The following is a 20,727-nucleotide window of genomic DNA, read 5'->3' as shown; positions in this document are numbered from 1 at the left end:
GCACGCTATATCCGTTACCATTACAGACGACAACAGGTTCAACACTCTAATAATATATTCTTATTGCTATAGGAATTCCACATACATGCTACCTATAAATTGTTCAGAAAAACCTAAAATCTTTAATAGTCTAAATTATATGAAAATTTTATCTTTTATTATGGAATGTGTCTTAGTGATTATTTTGTAAAGTCTAACGCAAAAATAACTATGATGAGGAAGTGGAATTCTCGTGGAATCAGATATAAAATTGGAGAACTGGAACTACTGATTATTGAGAGCAAAATTGATATTATCGTAGTCATCAAAACTTTTACATCCCCAAATTTGCATGTCTTCAAAGGAATTATCTCATAAAACCGGGCGGAGGAGTCACGATATTTTTAAATAAATCAATAAAACACGCGCCCATAAACACTAACACAACTAACCTAGAAAACGTCGCGATGCAAATCAAACATAAAAATAGGATAATAATAATTGTATAGTTTCCCAGGATGCGAATGGACCTGTATTGATCTCGAGATCTCAACGCTAGATACGTGCATTGGAACTCTTCCGGTGTGACGCTTTTCAACTACTTGCACGACACGGATACGATTTTAAATTTTACAAAATCACTGACGCACTACCCTACCAACCGTTATACTGCGTTAGTTAAGAGTAATGCTCAAATCTCAGATATGCAGTGCAACGAGGCTGCCCTCGGACCACCTTTCTGTTTTTTTTTACACTGGAAGGTGAGGCTAAGGTTATTCATAAAATTCTCTTTGATTATAACAATGCTGATTGGAAGGATTTCAAGAGTATTGTCGAGTCCCATATATTGGTTAGGCGACATAACTATGCCCCAATGGACACTAAAACATATTAATTATGTGGGATCCTATTCTTAAAACCCGCGTTAATTTACTGTGACCAAAATGATCATCCATCAACAAACTAACAAGACAATAATGTAAAGGAATGGACCACGCACAATCACTCAATTCTTACTGTAGATATTTTCCGTCATAAAAAAATATTTCTTTGTTGCGAAATGCTCACGGAAACAATAAATCACCGGATCCACAAGATCCCCGTTGCAATATACGACCTTGGATAATGCCCATCAAGCAAATGTTGCTTTCTAAAGGCGTATATCTATTTCGCTAGTTCTAAGAAACGAGTACATCTATTGGATGTACGATCGCTGCTGCCCTGGAAACTTAAGTCTGGATTCCGTTGAGGAGAAGACAGTCAAAAACAAACACTCAAAAGCAAACACTCGCGGACTACATACTGTCACGGGTGTTCACTTCCCGAAAGGGACTTCATACGAGCACCACCGTAGCAGATAGGGATCATCCTTCGCTACACTGTCGCTCCCACGACACTTACAAGACCTATGAGGATCTTGCACGGACATAAACCAATATTATTTACCAGGATCCACAAATAATACATTGTACGTTTACACAAATTTATATATAACTCTATTGATACGTTGTCCCAAATATTTTTTTTGTAACGCCTTGAGAACGTAATGCATTTTTTTTATTTTAACAAATAGCACGATTATATCTCACTGTATAAAAAATAAGATATTAAATCTTATTCCAATCTACAATATATGTAGCAATTTTTGTATTAATTATCAATTTAATATATCCACATTTTTATTGTATATTTTTTCATAAAAAATAAATAGCTACTTAAATATTACAATTATTACGGTTAGAATAAAAAATATAATCAAACATTGTTTTCAACTAATGAACGAAACAAATATCGTGATTTTCAGTTAAGAAAAGATTATGATATCAGTTTTTAATGACATCATGAAGATAAATATTTCCTGTTTGTATAAACTATACGTATACTGATAAATGTCAGTTGCTCTCGGCAAGCCAAAGGCTCAACGTGTTGATATGCCGATATGAATAATAAAAAAACAGTGATTGTGATAATATAATAATATAATTCAGTTTGTTTAATGTTTTTTACCTTTTACTTGTATTATTAATATTATATTAATAATATAATATTTGCAACAATGAGTATATTACAAAGTGGAAACGTAAAAAAAATATTTACATTGTGTTCAAAAGTAAAAAGACGTAAAGTGTAAGTGCTTTAATTACAAATATAATACAACGAAAAATATTATGTTTGCACTAAGATAAGATAACTCGATTTATATAAAACAAATAACACTCAATTCTGTCATGAAAAATATTTTTACATTTACTTTTTATTCTAGATACTATAGATTACGATACATTGTACATATTCAATCTTTTTTTCACTCATTACACAATATATGTGGCTTGAAATAACAACTACCAGTGTAATAACATTTCAAATGCCATTCAACTAAAACATTAGATTATTCATAGTAAGTCAGCATAAAATTACAGTCAATGCCAAATGGTCAACCAATGTTTTACTTACTTATTCAGATATTTAAAATAAGCAAAATCGACACATATGTTTACATAATTTTATGCTTAAAGTTGATATATTAATACATGGCAGCAGAAATCATACAAGCGGCAATAAAATAACATCTTAAATAAATGTGTCCATAAATAAACAAATTTAATAAGTTTTATTCTTATTAATCTCCCTATACATAATCGCGTTGCAGTTAGTTTGTGCAAGATCTGTTAAAAGAGTCATACAAACTAATGAATTTTTGTCACTCTCATTTAAAAAGAAACGGCGTTTTAGCGGTCATCTTAAGAGGAATGTGTAGGACAATTGATAATATTATACTTGCCAAAAGCAATAAACGCACAAACTGGATATATTTGTAATCGACACGAGTAATGAAATATTGTGAAAATTTTAATCCAAAAATATAATAAAAAAACGCCTATCCATCCAGATGAATCTCAAGTCGATGGAGAATATGGTAATTTATTGCTCTCCTCTCTAATCGTTTATAAGCCATATAACGATGCTGTCATTATCACCTAATCGCTGCGTTAATGACAATAAAGCAAAAGTGTGCCAAGCCTGACTACCTCATACACTTATTTATGGGTGCCATTTTATTTTAGAAGTTTATTTACAAAATCGTGAACACTTAAGGCAATTCACTGTATTGTAATTATCTTATAAACAAGAAAAAAATTATAAATAACGTTTTAATCCAGATGTGTTAAGGACTGGGATGAAATAATAATATATAAAAATGTATCTCATTCAACTATATAACTATTAAAAATAAAGACTTTTACAGACAAAATATCGTTGAATCATTTTAAGAACAACTAAATAGCAACTATTTAATGCACCTACAGTTCAAGGAATAAATATGTTAATGAATTTAAATAATCGCCCTAAGTACTAAGTACTGTATCAATGCTCGAATGAATTCGCATCTCAAAAAAATACTACCAGGAATAGTCACACTCTCTCAATTTTAAAAGTAATATATAAAAAAAAATATGTACGGTTAACCATAAGCATAAAATTAAAAATATTTTTCAAACATCTTAAACTTTTCCAACCATCAATTTTTCTGACATTGGTTGTTTTTGTATCAAGCCACAGATATGCTATGTGTATAATTGATATTACATACACATAAATTAATTTGTCAATGTTTCTTTTTTGATTAGATTCAATTGGCCTTGTCCTTCTAGACATTTTTGTGAGTCTAAGTATGCCTTATCAAGTAATAAACTCAGTTACATACACAATTTGGGCGAACAGCCTCTCAAATATCAAACGATCGGCAGCTGTCTGGAAGAATCTGCTAATAAATGGCCCGATAGGCCTTGGATAACATCTTACCATGAAAACAAAAGTTTAACGTTTTCTCAAATGCTTCAGCAGGTAAGTTTTACAAGAAAAAAATAATAATCATAAAATAAATCCATAAAATTGAAAACAAATCAACAGGCTGATAAACTAGCTTCTGGATTAATCGAAAGCGGATTGCAAATCGGTGATCGAATTGGAATTTGTTCACCAAACACTACACAATGGGTGATTGCAATGATGGCAGCAGCTAGGGCTGGCCTGATTCTGGTATGTAACTCCCAATTAATATAATATAATACATTATTTTAATAAATTTAATTAAAATATTTAGGCGACTATCAATCCGGCATATCAAGGGCCCGAACTAGAGTATTGTTTAAAAACAGTTCAAATTAAATGTCTGCTAATCCCCAGTGAGTTCAGAAAGCAAAAGTATTATGAAATGCTTGTAAATATATTGCCAGCTATTGTTAAGAGCAAACCTGGAAGTATCAAATGTGATAGACTACCCAGTCTGTCTACAATTATAATGTTAGATAACAAAGCGCTACCGTAAGTATTTATTTATCTTAGTTCCAATTAAAAGTGATTTATTTTGATGTTCTCTTAATGATTTATAGAGGTGTTTACACGTTTGATGACATGTTAGGGATCAGCTCGAATGAACAGGCGGTAATAAAGTTGCAGAAAATAATACAACCCGATAATGCATGTAATTTACAATTTACATCAGGAACTACAGGTTAATAATAAATTCATTACCATTGCGTTCATAATATTATTAATTTATCCGAAGCTTTTCGGTTAAAGAGTTATTTGCAGTATTTATAAATCAATGTCTGATTTATTTATTTTTATGGTTTCTTTACTATACGCATATGCAGAAATATAAAGTAAATAAAAACCTTTACTCTTGTAATTTATTAAAAAAAAATTTGTGAATATAAGCTTTCGATTTGACTATTTTAAGTCGCTCCTTCGCAAGTAGACTAGCCACGAAAGCCTAGAAGGGATACCATCTCTAGTTTCCTTTGCATCGGCAGCCAAGAGTGGCGGCCGTTGCTAATCTGAACTAGGGTTCTCAGTCGAATTCGCCAGATTTTAACTATATGAATATTATAATAATTGCTCGAATATTCGTAATATATTAATTCATACTATCTCGAATGAAATTTAAAAAAATCTTAGAATGAAACAATTTTTTAAGTCATTTTTTTCCTCAATTTTACCGAATGACTAGTGCCGCTTAGAAATCCATAGCCATCTATGCGTCTTTATTTTGTTTCGAAAATCGAGACAATGGGACACTTCTTTTCAACGAAAAAATGCTTTTACGTCTTCGAAAAACTTTTGTGAATAAGATGTTTATCGGCGGTGTCTACTATGACCAAAATTCGCAGAATTAGTTGTTCATTACATTTTGAACGAAACAAAATTTGATTTTAATCAGTTCAAAAATTCGATCAAGTGTAATTTATTTATAGTTATTTAACTTATTAGCAAATTCACACAAAGCAAGCGCCGATACGGATCTGATCTTTATGTACATCGAATTCGTTCCAAACATTATTAGCTATTGTATATACAATAAATTCAGTTTTGCTAAATTAATTCAATCGTAGGTGATCTAAATTATGGTGAAAAGCTGCTCAAAAAGTATGTAATTATAAATAAGCCATTTATCGTTTGCCGCCCTGACTTATCAGTAATCGCATAACATTGTGAAGGTGATTAATGAATAATTAAAATATTTAATTAAAGAACATTTTACAGGCAATTAATTATTTGTTTCCATTAATTAGTTAAATAAATTAATATCGGTATAAACCGAGTAAAAAAAGTACGAATATATTCGAATACTTCATCCATTTTTTATTCAATATTCGAATAGTTGAAAACTACGAATAATTAGGAGCTCTAATCTGAACCTTGAATGGAGAGCGGGGTTAGTCTCTTCGTGAAAGGCTCGACATAAAACAACCAAGTCAACCAGGGGCGGTATTTGGGGGGGGGGGCATGTATCTAGTAGGTGCTAGTAAAATTTTATGATTGCAAGTTTTCCATACGTAGTAATATATACATTTACATACCTATTGTTATTTATTTACGTGCGATGTATAAATGTTACAGTGAATGTATGTATTTTATATTCTCCCTAGTGAAGTCTAAATACTTTTTCACTAGTTTAATTAATAGGCGATAGTGACATTATATGCTACTCTAAAATGTTTATGAATCTTTGACAGTTGTGAAACGTACATTTTCTGTTCAAACCCATAACCTAATGAAAGTTCTAAAACTAGTTATAATTTTAAAACTTTCATTAGGGCAAGTTCAAAATACAAACTAAGCCAACTCATCTCTAAGGGGAAAATAAACGGATGAAGAAGTACAGACAGACGTTGCATCTCGCGTATTGCTCCATAGTTTGTCTGTACTTCGATATTACATTATGTTTTAAAAATATAATAACTATCCCTACCAATATTACTATGCACTTCTGATATGAGAATATTGGTCAAAGTATATTCAAACCGAATTTCGGTCAATAGATGAGTGCAAAAATAATTATCACTTCTCAGAAGTCAAATATTCACGTCAAAAGCAATAAAATCGTATCGGCGCCGTCGTAGTGGGAACGCTCGGTAGCGAGCGCTCCCACTGCGACGGCTCCGTCCCTAACTCCCCCCTGGATAAAGTTGAAATTACGTACCTTGGGCTAACGCCTTCTCTACTGCTACCACAAATCTGGTCCTTAGTCAAGATCGCCTTAGTCAAAGCCGATGCTGCGCCCCTTCAACCACCACATACTAAAGGCGAAGCTGAGCCCCTCCCCTCAGTCTAGCTGAGGACCGGTCGTTAACGAAACTACAAATTGAAAAACGATTAGTTCTATAGACATTGTAGACTAAATCTTATCATACAACTGAAATAAATTTAAATTACAATATATTAAATTTGAATAATTTCATCTTTATGACAAAAAAGTGCAAAAGTGTAACTTTGTCGGGGCCACGTATCTGAACAAAGCCGAAAAGTCGGTGCATAATGCGATGGAATGCGCCCGCAGGTACCAAGTATCCATCGGACATGCATTCCGTCGAATTACATCATTGCCAAATTTGCCAATTTTTTGATCATAGTACGCAGATAGTCTAACAATATAAACAACCAATTCCATGGACTGTCGTAAATTCACCTAATTCTCATGTGTAAATAAGAGCAAACATAGCCATCACTTCCACCAGGAACACACTTTTATTAAGATGTTCCATCAGAAATATACCTTCTTCAGGAACATCCAAATATATCACTTCATCTCCAACTTGGAATAAGCAGGAGTTATTTTTTTGACAAAACTAAAATAATAATCATACAATACTGGATAAAGTAATGACCACATGATGTTTGTTGTTGTTTATGATTGTTTGTTTTCATTCATCTGTGTTTAATATAACTTAATGGAAAACATCTGTATGTGAAATGACACAACACTAAAAAAGATAATTAGTCTATTAGATTCTCAATATTTCTATACACATTTCTGCATATATAGTAAAAAAATATATAAAAAATGAACATTATGTAAATTATGTTATAATGTGCTCATATTATCAATTCATGTTTCTAAACTATGTATATATTTAATGTTAATATTATAGGAAAACCGAAAGCGGCATGTTTATCACATTTTAATTTTGTTAACAACGGCTACATGATTGGTAAACGTAATCATCTCTCCGAAAAGCACCATTTGATATGTACCCAGGTATTTTTGTTTATAATATCTTATCATACAATAATATTAACAATACCAACTTCACTTAACTTAAAGGTACCATTATTCCACGCGTACGGTGCAGTAATCATACTAATGGGCTCTTTACAACATGGAGCCACTGTAGTACTGCCAGCTCCAACCCATGATCCACAAGAATCACTGAAAGCAATACAAAGCAAAAAGTATGGCTATCTCTAATTGAACTATTGTGCGAGAAAGAAGTGTGAGTCACCGCAGTTGAACACAGTAGAAATTTATTACAAAAGTAATTTTATACTAGGATATGTTATGATGCCGGTATACTCAAATGACATTTTTTACCGCACACGGGTTCAATTATTTTATGATATTTAAATCCAGTTAATCAAATTGAATGTTTGATTAGATGTACAGTTTTGACTGGGACTCCAACGATGTACGTAGATTTAGTCAATAAACGACGGAGTATGAATATGGAATTGACGTATCCGGAAATAGCAGTCGTTGGAGGATCTCCTTGTTCTCCGGAGTTGTTCAAGCAGATGAAGAATGAGTTAAATGTTAAATTTGTGAAGGTTCATTATAATTTATATGATAATATTAATATGATACTAAAGTGCTTATTATATAGATATATATTATAATTTAACTTCTAGAGTATATACGGATTGACTGAAACATCAGCGTCTGTTTTTCAGTCATTGCGAAATGAAAACCTCTACCAGACGACTGAAACTGTTGGTTATGTACAAGAACATGTTGAAGTTAAGGTTGATATTTTTAATGATTAATTTGATTTATATTGAAATGCTTATTAATAATTGTTATCAATAGGTAATAGATTCTAATGGTAATACTGTTCCATTTGGCACACCAGGAGAACTATGCACAAGAGGATATAATAATATGTTGGGGTATTGGAACGATCATGCAAAGACAAACGAAATTATCGATTCTGCAAAATGGCTCAAAACCGGGTATGTTATATTGTGTTTATATCTATGTCATCAACGTCATCCAAGATTTGCTCTTCTGTATTCCGTCTAATCAATACAGTTGCTGTCTAATTAAACTCCTATTGGCCTCAAGCCTATTGAAAGTTAACCACTTTGCAGGCTTTTTGGTAAATTAAAAGTTAAAGAGAACCTAAAACAACCAACACATGATTAGTACAGGTCTTGATCAAACCGAGTATAAGAGGCCTGCAATTAAAACCATAATAAATTAATCTACTACTTTAGACTAAGCATTCTAATTTATGCTAACCTGAGCTAAGTCTCACTTTTCCTACTGTCAGTGATTTAGTTCTTAAAAATAAAAGTATCAGAACGCTACTCCCCTTTGGGGTGATCAATGAGATGTCAATTTATGTGAACCCGGAGATGATTACTCTAATTATTTTGTTTGTGTTGAAGAAAATATTCTACTTTGTTCATTATACTATTGCCAAGGTTGATATTCGAAACTCTAAACTACTCTATGACTTTGTAATATATGTCCCAGAAAATGTAGTTGGTCAAATGCAGAGATCTCTCACACTGAGTAGTCTATCGTTGAGCATGTACATATCATATTTAGTAATGTAAACCGTTGATAGTTCTCACACAGAACGCTTACTGGAATGATCGCTTGCCTGAACGGATTGTTGTTCAAACTTAATATAAGTGCGCTATAACACTGCATATGTATTATAATATGAACATTTTTAATTAAAGAGACCAATTTATACTTCAAGAAGATGGTTATGGAAAAATCGTTGGACGTTTGAAGGATATGATAATACGAGGCGGAGAAAATATCTTTCCAAAAGAAATAGAAGACTTTTTAAACACACATCCTGGAATTTTAGAGTCTCAGGTATGTGTCTAATGAATTATATACATATGTATTTAGTTATATATTATAATAACATTTTAAAGGTATTCGGTGTCGATGATAAGCGACTAGGTGAAGAGATTTGCGCTGCAGTTAGACTAAAAGACAACAATAATCTGAACCATGATGATTTAAAAGAGTTCTGTAGCGGAAAGATTGCTAATTTTAAAGTGCCAAGGTATCTGAAAGTAACTAAAAGTTTCCCTAAAACTGCATCAGGGAAAATACAAAAGTTTAAATTAAAAGATATGTTTCATAATGGGTTATTGTGATTGTCGAGCATGATTTGCATAATGTTATGCTTTTTTCAATAATAACATGTTTTTATTACAATTATATTACTTTTCAGAGTGTAAAAAGTGAGTTTTATCAATAATGTTGGTTTAACACATTGAGTTTTTTTTATTGAAATACTATAACCGTGACACAAATAATTTCGTTTATAAGGTTTTATCATACTAATAACTCAAAAGGTACTCATAATAACACATATTATATTTAATCTAAGAAATAATTAGTAATTAACGTCAACATGTTATTAATTGAATGTAATCTTACGAAGTTTGTATGCATATTTAGTATATCCATCATTTAATATCAAGCAATTACAAAGCCGTTATTTTATTATTTTTAAACCTTAAGTAGAAGTGATTTTAGGAACAAAATGGTAAAGATCATAAACACATTTATAATTGATATTACAGTACAATGTGTTATGTACATTGTTATGCAGTTTGCGGAGTAAGAATTAGGTTTTTAAGAAGCTTAAACTAATTTGGTTATTTTTTTACATCTTCATCTAAACAAATGTATGATATAAACTTTCGTTCTTTAAATAACAGATTATTTGGAAACATTTGCATAAAAATTAATGAATTCATACACAATCCTATTTATTGATCCTTGTGTGTATTGGATTGTATGTATGCTTTTAGTCACATACAATCTAAGTAAGAAAAAGCTCTCTATGGATTTAATATAATATTCACTAACCAAATTCTACTATTTCTATTTGTATTTATATATTTTTATATAAATACAAATAACAATGGTTCAAGTCATTAGAGAATTTCACTAAAATTATGTACAATCGTATTAAAACTTTCATCGTTTCGTTACTTACTCAGTTGGGCGGAGAGCGTGCGCTGGTCTTCGCGGTCAAGCGTTACGGTTTTTTAGAAAACTATTGATGTAGAATAGTTTTCTTCCAGCATATAGCTTTTTAATATTTGTTTATGTTTTGCACATTATGGTCAAATTTATCTATTTTTAGTATAGATTATGTTAATATCTTAAGGATAAAAAGTTTGTGTTAACAAATAAATTTAATTTTTTCAAAATTTGAAGAATTCATTGAATACCTCATATCCACATAAAATTGTTTTTATCACATTCATGGGAAATATAACATAAACACATTGATATGCATATTAGCACGTTTTGGAGTGTTTATTTGCTATTGAATTTAAACATGGCTTTTATATGGTAAGCAAATTATTTTATTAAAATAACATCAATATGCCTACTGAAATCAAATCAGTGATTAATTGATCCTTATGATAACAGAGACATTAAACCTGGCTCCAGTTATTTTCATAACAACGGCAAAAGACCATTTGAGATGAGCACTATTGGTGCAACTCTGGAAAGAGTGGCTAACATTTGGCCTGATCGACCGTTTATTATATCTGAAACTAATATGTTAACGTACAGTCAACTGCTTGAAGAGGTTCGTTTATTGTGTCGTAATAAATAACTTTCTAATGTCAGAATGACAAGGAATGTTTTGTTTTCTTAGGCTGATAAGTTTGCATCTGGATTATTAGAATGTGGCATGAAGCCGGGGGACAGACTTGGAATCTGTGCTCCAAATTCTACGAGGTGGTTCATTGCAATGATGGCCGCTTCCAGGATTGGAGTTATAACGGTAAATATTTATTATATTTATACCATGAATTATATAAATACTTCTTAATATCATCTATCAGTGCATATAATTGTTTTAAATGCTCCGCTCGGACATTGCGATCTAAGATTGTTCATGAGAAAAGCATTCACATCTTAAGTCAATTCCTGTCATATTGAGCGATTGTCTTTGTGAGTTACTTATTGACATGGCGAATTGGGAATTAAAGTCAGATTGTTGGCTCAATCACTTATGAGTTTAACTCCTTAAAAACTAACTGTATTTCATTACACAGTTTTGATGTATACAAATACATCAAAACCTTACAGGTTAGTCTGTTATGGTAATTACAATGGATTCAGCAAATACACAACTATTAGTTTATTTTTCGTATATTATCTTGTTAATTTAGTAATATTAACATGCTGCGACTGTTTCTTGGTCATTGTCAAATGTTTCCATTTACGGAGAAAAAATTGAATGGCTAGAATTTCTTAACACATTGTTTGAAACAAGTTTATCAAAATGACTCTTGATTATCTAGTTATGAAATAAAATTTGAAAGAAATTACAATATTATATAAGGAAAATGAAACATTAATCTTACATTATAGTTTCATTGATATACACTTAAGCCTGCTATAACTTTATCTGACGGTATTCCGGCACAATATCTTGATTGTCCATGACAACAATTATATCTGTAATGTGTACTTATATCACACTCCATTTCAATTTAAAATGGTTTTAATTAAAATAATATGTACATTTATAAAGGTATCCATAAATCCAGCCAATACAGTGAAAGAAATAGAACATTGTCTGAGAACAGCAGAAGTTAAAACGCTAGTAATACCCTCACAATTTAAAACTATGAACTATTACAAGACACTCACTGAAATAATACCTGAACTGAGCAATAGTAGACTAGGAGAATTGCACTACTATAAACTTCCTAATCTCAAGAACATCATTATGATGGATGATAAAGCATTAGAGTAAATATTGATCAATTAATAATTATGTAAATCTAATGCTATACTTAATTATATTTATATTGTAGTGGAGTCGTCACATTTGATAGTGTATTAAAAATGGGCGGCAATCATCAAAAGATATCGTCTTTCCAATCGTTGGTCAACCCGGAGTCTGAATTTTCAATATTGTTTACTTCGGGTACTACAGGTAAGCTTATTAAACGAATACAATATAGTCTTATAACAAAATAAATGAGAAATGATAGTATTTCAGGATTGCCAAAAGCCGCAACTCACACTCACTTTGCATACTTGAACAATAGCAAAGAAGTTGGATGCAGATGTGAAATGGATCAGCAATATCATAAAATTTGCCTTCAAGTAAATATTTAACACGTCATCCCATGCTTTTTGCCTTAATATATACATTCTCCTATATATCTGTTTACCTTAAAACCTAGACAGTATTCAGATAATGTAACTTATAATATTTATTTTAGATACCTTTCTTCCACGCGTTTGCTCTCTTGATGATCTTAGGCTCACTTCAATTTGGATCGACAATAGTAGTACCGTTCACAAAATATGATCCAAGTTTATCAATGAATGCTATAATTAAAAACAAGTAAGATTTGCTAATCTATATACTTTTTATCGTGCAATATTAATGTATTTATATATTTTTAGATGTACTATATTAACAGGAACACCGACAATGTACGTAGATTTGATTAAACAAAAGAGAGAGAGAAACATAGATTTGATAGATACACAGATAGCAGTAACGGGTGGAGCTCCGTGTTCTCCTCAGTTGTTCAATCATATGAAAACTTATCTCGGAGTCAGTGTTAATAAGGTTAGGATATGTGATTTTTTCCTAATAAAAATAGCTTAATTTGATTTATTACAATGGGAATTGTTCTACTTACATCTAAAGATAGTTTAAGTACATATTGTAATAAACAAAATTTCTCCACCAATAATGACGTTACATAATATTTAAAAAAGGAAGATGGCATTCTCTGATTTATATTTAAAATAATGATTCCCATGGTTTTAGTTTGCTCTCTTTGATATTTTTTTATTTTCAATTAATTACTTACAAATAAACTATTCTTCAACACTTCAACAGTCACTATATGGCATGACAGAAGCGTGTGGCATATTTCAATCTATACCACATGAAGATTCTGACAAGTCAATTGAAACAGTGGGCAAATTGATGGATCATTTGGAAGCAAAGGTAAAATTATTTTATTTTATATTGTATAATACTAGCAGTCGCAAAATGAAACTTAAATATTTTTTTGTTATATTTACTTGCATACAAAGATTGGTTCTTTAGAAGTACAGAGACATTAGCTTACTCAACGAGAAATAAATATATAAAATACGATCTATATATTTTTGGGTGCCTTTGAATAAATAGTAACAATATATGAAAAAATGGTCCGGGGTTTCTTAGAGTGAAACTGAGCATTTTTGGAATGGATGGTATTCAATTAACCAGCACGATAGACTAATGGTATAATCGATGGATAATACCTGGAAAACCTGGGTTTGAATCCCAAGTGAACTCTGTTTTTTTTTATTAAGAAACAAATTTAAATTGACGGCGTTTAATATAATATACTTTTGTAACAGACGGGGAAGATGTCTGGGAGGTGGGGGTCATTTTTTGGAGTCCCTTAGTACAACCGAGCAAATTTTAAATGGGTAGCATTGAATATAATATAAATATTAATATAGTATTACTTTTCCCGATATTCTAAATATCAACTGAAATTATTTGAAAGGAATGAATTTTTATTTATTTTTTAAAATTAATACCATAGTAACCTAACAGTTCATACGTCACGAAAGGCGATACTACAGATCTCGGCAACCTTTTTTGGCTGCGGGTCAAAATAATTAAAATGTGACTATTAAAAAGACTATTCGTGTCAATGAATATTTTTGGTCCTAACAACCGTGTATGTGGTCTAGTCGTGACATTGTAACGCGTTAAAAAAATGATATTTGCAGAATTGAAATGGGTCACTTCAAACCATGAAACGGGTCACTTGGTGACCCGCGGGTCATAGGTTACCGAGCCCTGCAATACAATGTATAATATGTGATAAGGTAATAGCTGGCCATACACGACGGGCACATCTGACAGATCTGACCATCGTGGGTGCCTGGCGGACAAATTCGATCGTGTGTGGTGAGAAAAGACACATATTTGTCTGTCCGTCGTATATCCGCTGTCCGTGCTCAAAGCGAACGGATCGGACACGGACAGGCAGATCCGAGCACCACGTTTGCACGTATGTGCGCTTTTTGTTTGTCTATTCTTAAGATTTTTTTCCAAACAGATAAAATCACCACATATTATAGCAAGTTTTTGCTCTTTTGAAAAAGATAGCAGAGAACCGTTTTTTTATATATATTTTTTTTTAATATGTATTGAGACTAATGTTCGAGTTCAGCCAGTTTACGTGTGTGGCGAAGCTCGAACAGATCTGTCCTGGTGTCCGTTGGACATATCTGTGCGTCTGTGCTTAGCTAATGGGTATCTAAGAAAGGTGGTAGGGTGACTATTATAAAAACGTTTAAGCAGATTCCAAAATAGAATTTGTAAAATTTGATTAGAGAAATGTGATTTAAATACAATGAACACAATATCCTTAAGCTCTTTAATTGAGAAAAATATCTACATTTTAGATGCTTACTTCCTATATTTTTAATATGCTCATATAATGTGTAACCAACTTGATGTATAATACCAGATTGAACGGTAAAAGGAAAAGCAGATGCTGTTCTCAGGATTCTAAGAGTCATCTCGGTCGATTCGGCCTAGCTCCGCTTACTACAAATTTGACTGAATTATTGTATATTCCAAGTCGGAAACGAAGTGGTCTTCCAAGTGAAAGTTCTGATGTTTGTTTTAATGGAAGTATGGCAGCGTTCATGCTTATAAAACTTTGAGAAATGGGAGGAGTCCAACGTCCCTGCTATTTTTTTTACTCTTTGACTAATGCAGATGATACAGGGTGAAATTGGAATATTTGTTTTTTGTTCTGAAATGTTGCAATTCGGAATGCTCGCCACATGTTTTCAGTGGCAATATTCGAGTTTGACCATATTTTGGTAACAATATAAAACAAAAATAAATTAATGATTTATGAATATAGGTAGTTGACGATAACGGTATCGTGGTCCCATATGGTATTCCTGGTGAACTATTAGTAAGAGGATACTCAAACATGACATGCTATTGGGGTAACCCGCAAAAGACGTCTGAAATCATTGATCGAGACAATTGGATGAAAACAGGGTAATGCATAAGTAATATTGTTCTTGTTTTAATATTTATTTTAATTATTTTTTTAATCATAGTGATCAATTTTTATTGTACGAGGATGGATACGCAAAGATATCGGGTCGCTTGAAAGACATGATCATAAGAGGTGGCGAAAATGTTTTCCCAAAAGAGATAGAAGATCATATCAACACTCATCCTGATGTTATGGAAACTCATGTATGTCTTATATTGTATTTTGGCTTATAAAGATACTAATATTTATTTCTTTTTAGGTTTTTGCCGTTAAAGATGATAGATTAGGTGAAGAAATATGCGCTGGAGTCAGAGTGAGAAATGGGTCGTCGTTTGATATAGAAAAACTGAAGCAATTTTGCCGTGGAACTTTGGCAAACTTTAAAATTCCTAAATATTTAAAAATTATTGATGAATTTCCCAAAACTACTTCAGGCAAAGTGCAGAAGTATAAATTAAGAGAAATGATGGAGAACGGAAAATTGTAATTTTTAATATACACATTAATTTTATCAGTATTTATTATTATAATAAGATATTATCATTAAGAAATATTTTCTTAATAAAAAAATATATTAAATTATAAACATAAAATAGTTTTTGTCTTTTACTTTTCCCATGTAGTCCATTTTAACGGCCCTTATGTATTTATATTGTGTGGATTTGATTTGTGTACCTCTTGATATCCATTTAAATTAACAGTAAAAGTTAGATACAACGGCGATCTGTGTTTGGAGAGATGATTTGAGAAAGATCATTTTTTTCTTTTAATATACAACATAATATAATTGGTGTAACTAGTATTCTGGATTAAGTAGCTTATTATAATTTAATCTTCTAGGGAATTGTGTTGACAAGCTGGAAATGTAATTAATTTCTGCATTCACTGACGTGATATTGTTTGGTTCTTGCATTGTTGAGTGTATTAAAAACACAGTTAGCTTATATAATTCACTGATTTGTGATTTGTTATATTCTCTACAGCAATTGGAGACATGTATATTATTTGATTTCTGTAAAATATGTATAATAGCTTTCGAACACATTTTCACCTGCGGATTGTTCATTTACAATATTTTTTGTTTATGTATTTCCATCTACTAAAGCATATATTTTTTTAGTACAATGTAGCATAAAATTGACTGAGAGAGAATTAATCTCTTAAGTCAAGTTTCAAGTTTCACATTGTGTGACTTGTTTCCTTGTGGCTTATTTATAGTTATTATAAAGGAAAGATGAATTAGTTTTGGCGGTTAATTAAAATTTGACTTGAAGGTTTATTTTGTGCGCGGTAATTCTATTGCATTCAAGGAATTCAAGTACTCAATTTAATAACGGAGAGATTATTTAGAATCTAATTTCTTGTCAATTGAGTATAAGAATGTGCTGCAACTGAGTGTAAAAATTTATTTCATTGACTTTTACGTAGATTGATGCAAGAATTACTCGTTTTTAAAACCATTCCAAGAAAATAATTATCAAAGCGGCTACCTACAATTTTAAGAGTAGTTTGTTGCAGATGTTTCATAAAAATCATATTGCTGAAATGTTTCATTTATGAATTTTTAGTAAGACAGATTTGTATTTATATGTTGCTTTTTATGTAAGGAATAATTATGTGTATGTGGATATAATGTAATGTTGAAATAAAATTGCATTGGTTATTTATAACATTTCTATATTATTTTTTTACCCTTCTAAAATTAGATCTTTTCAGACAAGAAAATACACAATGATATAAGTTTAAATGTAACAAATTTTCAATCATAACAAATAAGTGGAATGGAATCAATATTTATACATTATACATAATCATTAGAAATGTTGAAGACTATCACCGACCGACGTTCTACAAGACGACAAAAGTAATGCGTACATAAAAATAATTAAAATTCAACTCTATTCATTCATTAATCATTATCAACATTAATAATCGAGATTATATAAATTCGACATAAAAAAATTCTCCTCATACATGCACAAAAATATCATTAATACTGTGACATTATTACAAAATCAAATTTATACAAATTGTTCTTATAGATTATTGTTAATAACGCTTTGCGATACTTTTTATTTTATAATATAAATTTTTATATACGAAAACACTAGTAAACAAAATTTTTATACAAGACAGCAAAACTTCGGTAAATGTATTATAACGTTAAAAAATTGTATCACGACATTAAATTCGTTAAATAAATAATATCATATCATTAACGTACATGCTTATCCTACAATAAGATACATTGCGATTTCAATATGAAAATCCACAAGAGAAACGAAATTTACACGCTTATTATTAAATATTACACATCTTGACTATACATTCAATACTTGAATTATAAAAATCTGTTATACAAACATAGTTACAAATTTTATGCTTAACGTAACTATGACTGAATCTTAATTCGTTTGCATAATCAAAGATCACTTTTAGTTTTTTATACGTCCCGTTACAATTTTATTATTTACAATGACGTCCACAAAAAATAATACACGAAATACAAAAATAAAAAAGCAATAGCCACTTTTGTACAATACGAATTAGCACTGAGCTAATTAATAAATATCATTCAAAACCCACGACAAATTAAAAGTTACACATCACAGCCCTAAAAAATAAAGTTCACTCGAATCCCGACTATCTTCAAATGGGACATTTAAGCCCATTAAAAGTCCCAATTTCACATATCGCTCTCTGAAACGACCACAACGCCGTCTTCGGACCAACTCACGTCCATCGGCGTAGCCGATAAACTTTGATCCATGGTCTCGGCTATTTTTTGCAACACAGGATCCGCCAATCGCTCACCGGCGCCGTTCAAATCGATATACTTATCGCAATCTGAACAACTCTCGGTATCACTAGAACTATGCGATCTCTCATCTAACGAAGAATCGTCTTCCGAATTGGCTCCAGATATCAGCGCTTCACCCGCCGACTCTTTAGGTACAGATTCGCACTCCAATATCAACAAATCTCCGTTATCAATAACAGGATCGTCCTCCACATCACAAGACTTATCGATTGGTAATACTTTATCGCTTGTGTCGGCGACGTTAACTTCTATTTTATTTTCATTAAATCCTAAATTGGCGATAGCCGATTTACTCATCGGCCGTAATTCTCTCCGTCCGTTCATTTTGCTGGGCGTACTTGTCCTGATCGGCCTGTGCTCGAATTGATTGTGTTCGTTCGAGTTAGATCTAAATAGCTTGCAATGCGATTTCAAATTTGACGGTTCGATGCATGAAGTAGATGCAGACTGAGCTAATGAATGAGGCGACGTAGATAAAACAACTTTTGGTCTTGAACGCTGCCGTTTAATAGCCTCACGGGTGGGTTGAGACGTCGGAGACCGGAATGAACCAGCTCGCTTCACTAACCTAGAAGCCATTTCTTCGGGTGTTTCTTCTATTTCTAAGACGTAACTAACAGAGTCGCTCTTTTCTACAACGCCTTTGATCTTAGGCGAATTAGGAGGCGATAGTCCGTCCGTAATATTGAAGCTATTAGTCTTCTCTAACGTAATGCTGGATTTATCACTCGATTCCGATAGAGTCGTTCTTCTGAATCCAGCTCGCCATTCGCTTCTTCTATCTTGAATGTTGATTGCATTGAGATATTTCTCATTGAAGCTGGCCGTTGTTCTGGAATGGCCTCTGATGAAGTTTTCGCCAGGGAATGTGTGATTACCTGGTGACGAATCGGCATTCATTGAAGTAGATAAACGATGAGCTTCAGCTTTTAATCCAGTGTAAGAGACTAAATAATTAACGACTTCCGTGTTATGCCTTAATTTATATTTCAACTCTTCGTTGTGTTGACTTAATCTATTCTTTGCGGCAGTTTCCCTCGAGAAAGACTCTTCCAACAATTTACATTTTTGTTTCAGATTTCTGTAAAAATATATATAAATGAATTAAAACATGCTATTTTGATTGAATTATTTTAAATGAACGTACAATTCTTCCTCAGATTTGTGAGTAAGTTGAGAGCGAAGATCTTCAACTTTCGCCGAAAGAGAAAGAACCTTTTGTGACAAGGAAGGCAATTGATCAGCAGCGTATTGGCTTTCTTCACATTTCTTACGTAGCTCGCCAAGTTCACTCATCTTCATATCGAGCACAGTTTTAAGAGATTCAATTTCAGCTGCCATCTTGTTTTCCTATAAAAATTCATTAAAAAATTATAATCTAATATAATTAACAATAATTTTTAAACTATTTATATCATCCAAAGTCCAACCAAATGAAAACCTTAAAAGTGTCCTGTAAATTAACATCAGTGTTGCACATAGTTCGAAGGGTACTTGCAACATTATTAGAGTAGTGAAGGGTGAAACCCATATAAATTCATAGAAGAATGAAAGTTCAGTATGATGATGCATGTCTGTCCCCCCGGCAAGTGTACGAATGAACTAGAAAGTTTCAAAATCATGCGAGTTATGTAGTTTCATCGACCAGGTCATTGCAATAGTTGAAAGCAGCGTAAAAGAAAATCGCCGGGTATTGAATGAAATAGCCTCATTTCCGGAGTCATAGATCAGTCCATCATATCCTTTGTGATGTTCTGAAGTTCCACACAGAAGTGATGTATTCCTAGGAAGAATTATCACTAGATGTAAAACCTGAGTTCACTACAACTTTTGGCACCCTTTCAATAAATAAATTACAAAATAAAATGTATTTAAGGTTTTCATTTGACTCACCCTCATAATTTAAACAAATAATATAATAAACTACCTTGCTCTTTTGACTTTTATACGGCGTATCGTCGGCGTCTTTAGATTTCGCTGGTGATACCGGTACATCGGCATCATACTGAGCCGATAGTTTGTCCTTAGCTAACCTAATGACTTCGTTCTCTCTCATTTGTTCAGCGAGAGCCTTTTCAGTTTGCGACTTTGACACCTTGAGCTTCTCTAACTCTACATTAGCATAGTTCAACTCTTTCATTAAAGCTATTCTTTCCGCTTCTCTTCTTTTATTGGCATTCTCAGCTTCCACGACACGTGCTTTACTTTCTTTGACATCATTCTTCAATTCACACAGGGTAAGCTATAAAATATAAAATAATTATTATAGCCCAATTCAGTTTAACACACAATTATATGTATAATAATTAATCTTA

General features: G+C 31.9%; 3 protein-coding genes across 6 annotated transcripts in view; 1 reads left to right on the top strand and 2 right to left on the bottom strand.

Moving 5' to 3' along the window:
• Nucleotides 1-7,386, bottom strand: part of nompC (no mechanoreceptor potential C) — an 89,981-nt gene extending 82,595 nt beyond the window's left edge. Inside the window, exon 1 of the mRNA XM_088186367.1 lies at nucleotides 6,467-7,386. The gene's annotated coding sequence lies outside the window, so the exon portion shown is untranslated. The remainder of the gene's footprint in view (nucleotides 1-6,466) is intronic.
• Acsf2 (Acyl-CoA synthetase family member 2) lies at nucleotides 1,889-17,258 on the top strand. Of its 3 annotated transcripts, XM_088186399.1 has the most exons (23): nucleotides 1,889-2,106; nucleotides 3,609-3,825; nucleotides 3,892-4,020; nucleotides 4,085-4,305; nucleotides 4,374-4,495; nucleotides 7,416-7,522; nucleotides 7,589-7,716; nucleotides 7,920-8,088; nucleotides 8,170-8,283; nucleotides 8,348-8,490; nucleotides 9,229-9,370; nucleotides 9,433-9,566; nucleotides 10,955-11,117; nucleotides 11,187-11,315; nucleotides 12,072-12,292; nucleotides 12,358-12,479; nucleotides 12,546-12,652; nucleotides 12,772-12,896; nucleotides 12,959-13,127; nucleotides 13,404-13,514; nucleotides 15,448-15,590; nucleotides 15,653-15,794; nucleotides 15,851-17,258. In XM_088186399.1, the coding sequence occupies exons 1-23, from the start codon at nucleotides 2,036-2,038 to the stop codon at nucleotides 16,076-16,078; spliced, it is 3,357 nt and encodes a 1,118-aa protein (XP_088042525.1). In that variant the 5' UTR covers nucleotides 1,889-2,035; the 3' UTR covers nucleotides 16,079-17,258. The 3 variants fall into 3 exon arrangements, 2 of the variants coding, with proteins under 2 accessions (XP_088042525.1, XP_088042526.1); XR_015809678.1 differs by lacking the exons at nucleotides 12,959-13,127; nucleotides 13,404-13,514; nucleotides 15,448-15,590; nucleotides 15,653-15,794; nucleotides 15,851-17,258 and having other exon boundaries at nucleotides 12,538-12,652; XM_088186400.1 differs by lacking the exons at nucleotides 1,889-2,106; nucleotides 3,609-3,825; nucleotides 3,892-4,020; ... (7 more) ...; nucleotides 9,229-9,370; nucleotides 9,433-9,566 and adding an exon at nucleotides 9,852-10,873.
• toc (toucan) overlaps nucleotides 17,252-20,727 on the bottom strand; it is a 117,225-nt gene continuing 113,749 nt past the window's right edge. For both annotated transcript variants that reach the window (XM_088186362.1, XM_088186363.1), the window contains 3 exons: nucleotides 20,340-20,654; nucleotides 19,560-19,762; nucleotides 17,252-19,493 (listed from right to left, as the gene is read on the bottom strand). In XM_088186362.1, the coding sequence (XP_088042488.1) occupies nucleotides 18,278-19,493; nucleotides 19,560-19,762; nucleotides 20,340-20,654 (1,734 nt within the window). In that variant the 3' untranslated portion in view covers nucleotides 17,252-18,277. The remainder of the gene's footprint in view (nucleotides 19,494-19,559; nucleotides 19,763-20,339; nucleotides 20,655-20,727) is intronic.

Source organism: Plectrocnemia conspersa, unplaced genomic scaffold, assembly GCF_051122295.1.
Source record: "Plectrocnemia conspersa isolate PC_06_02 unplaced genomic scaffold, ASM5112229v1 ptg000005l, whole genome shotgun sequence".
In the NCBI taxonomy this organism is placed as follows: domain Eukaryota; kingdom Metazoa; phylum Arthropoda; class Insecta; order Trichoptera; family Polycentropodidae; genus Plectrocnemia; species Plectrocnemia conspersa.
This window is presented reverse-complemented; position numbering and strand designations above follow the sequence as displayed.

Coding starts and splice junctions, on each gene's coding strand:
- Acsf2 (XM_088186399.1), top strand. CDS start 2,036: ATGAGTATATTACAAAGTGGAAACGTAAAAAAAATATTTACATTGTGT. Junction 3,826..3,891: donor TTTCTCAAATGCTTCAGCAG/GTAAGTTTTACA, acceptor ACAAATCAACAG/GCTGATAAACTAGCTTCTGG. Junction 12,897..12,958: donor AATGCTATAATTAAAAACAA/GTAAGATTTGCT, acceptor ATATATTTTTAG/ATGTACTATATTAACAGGAA.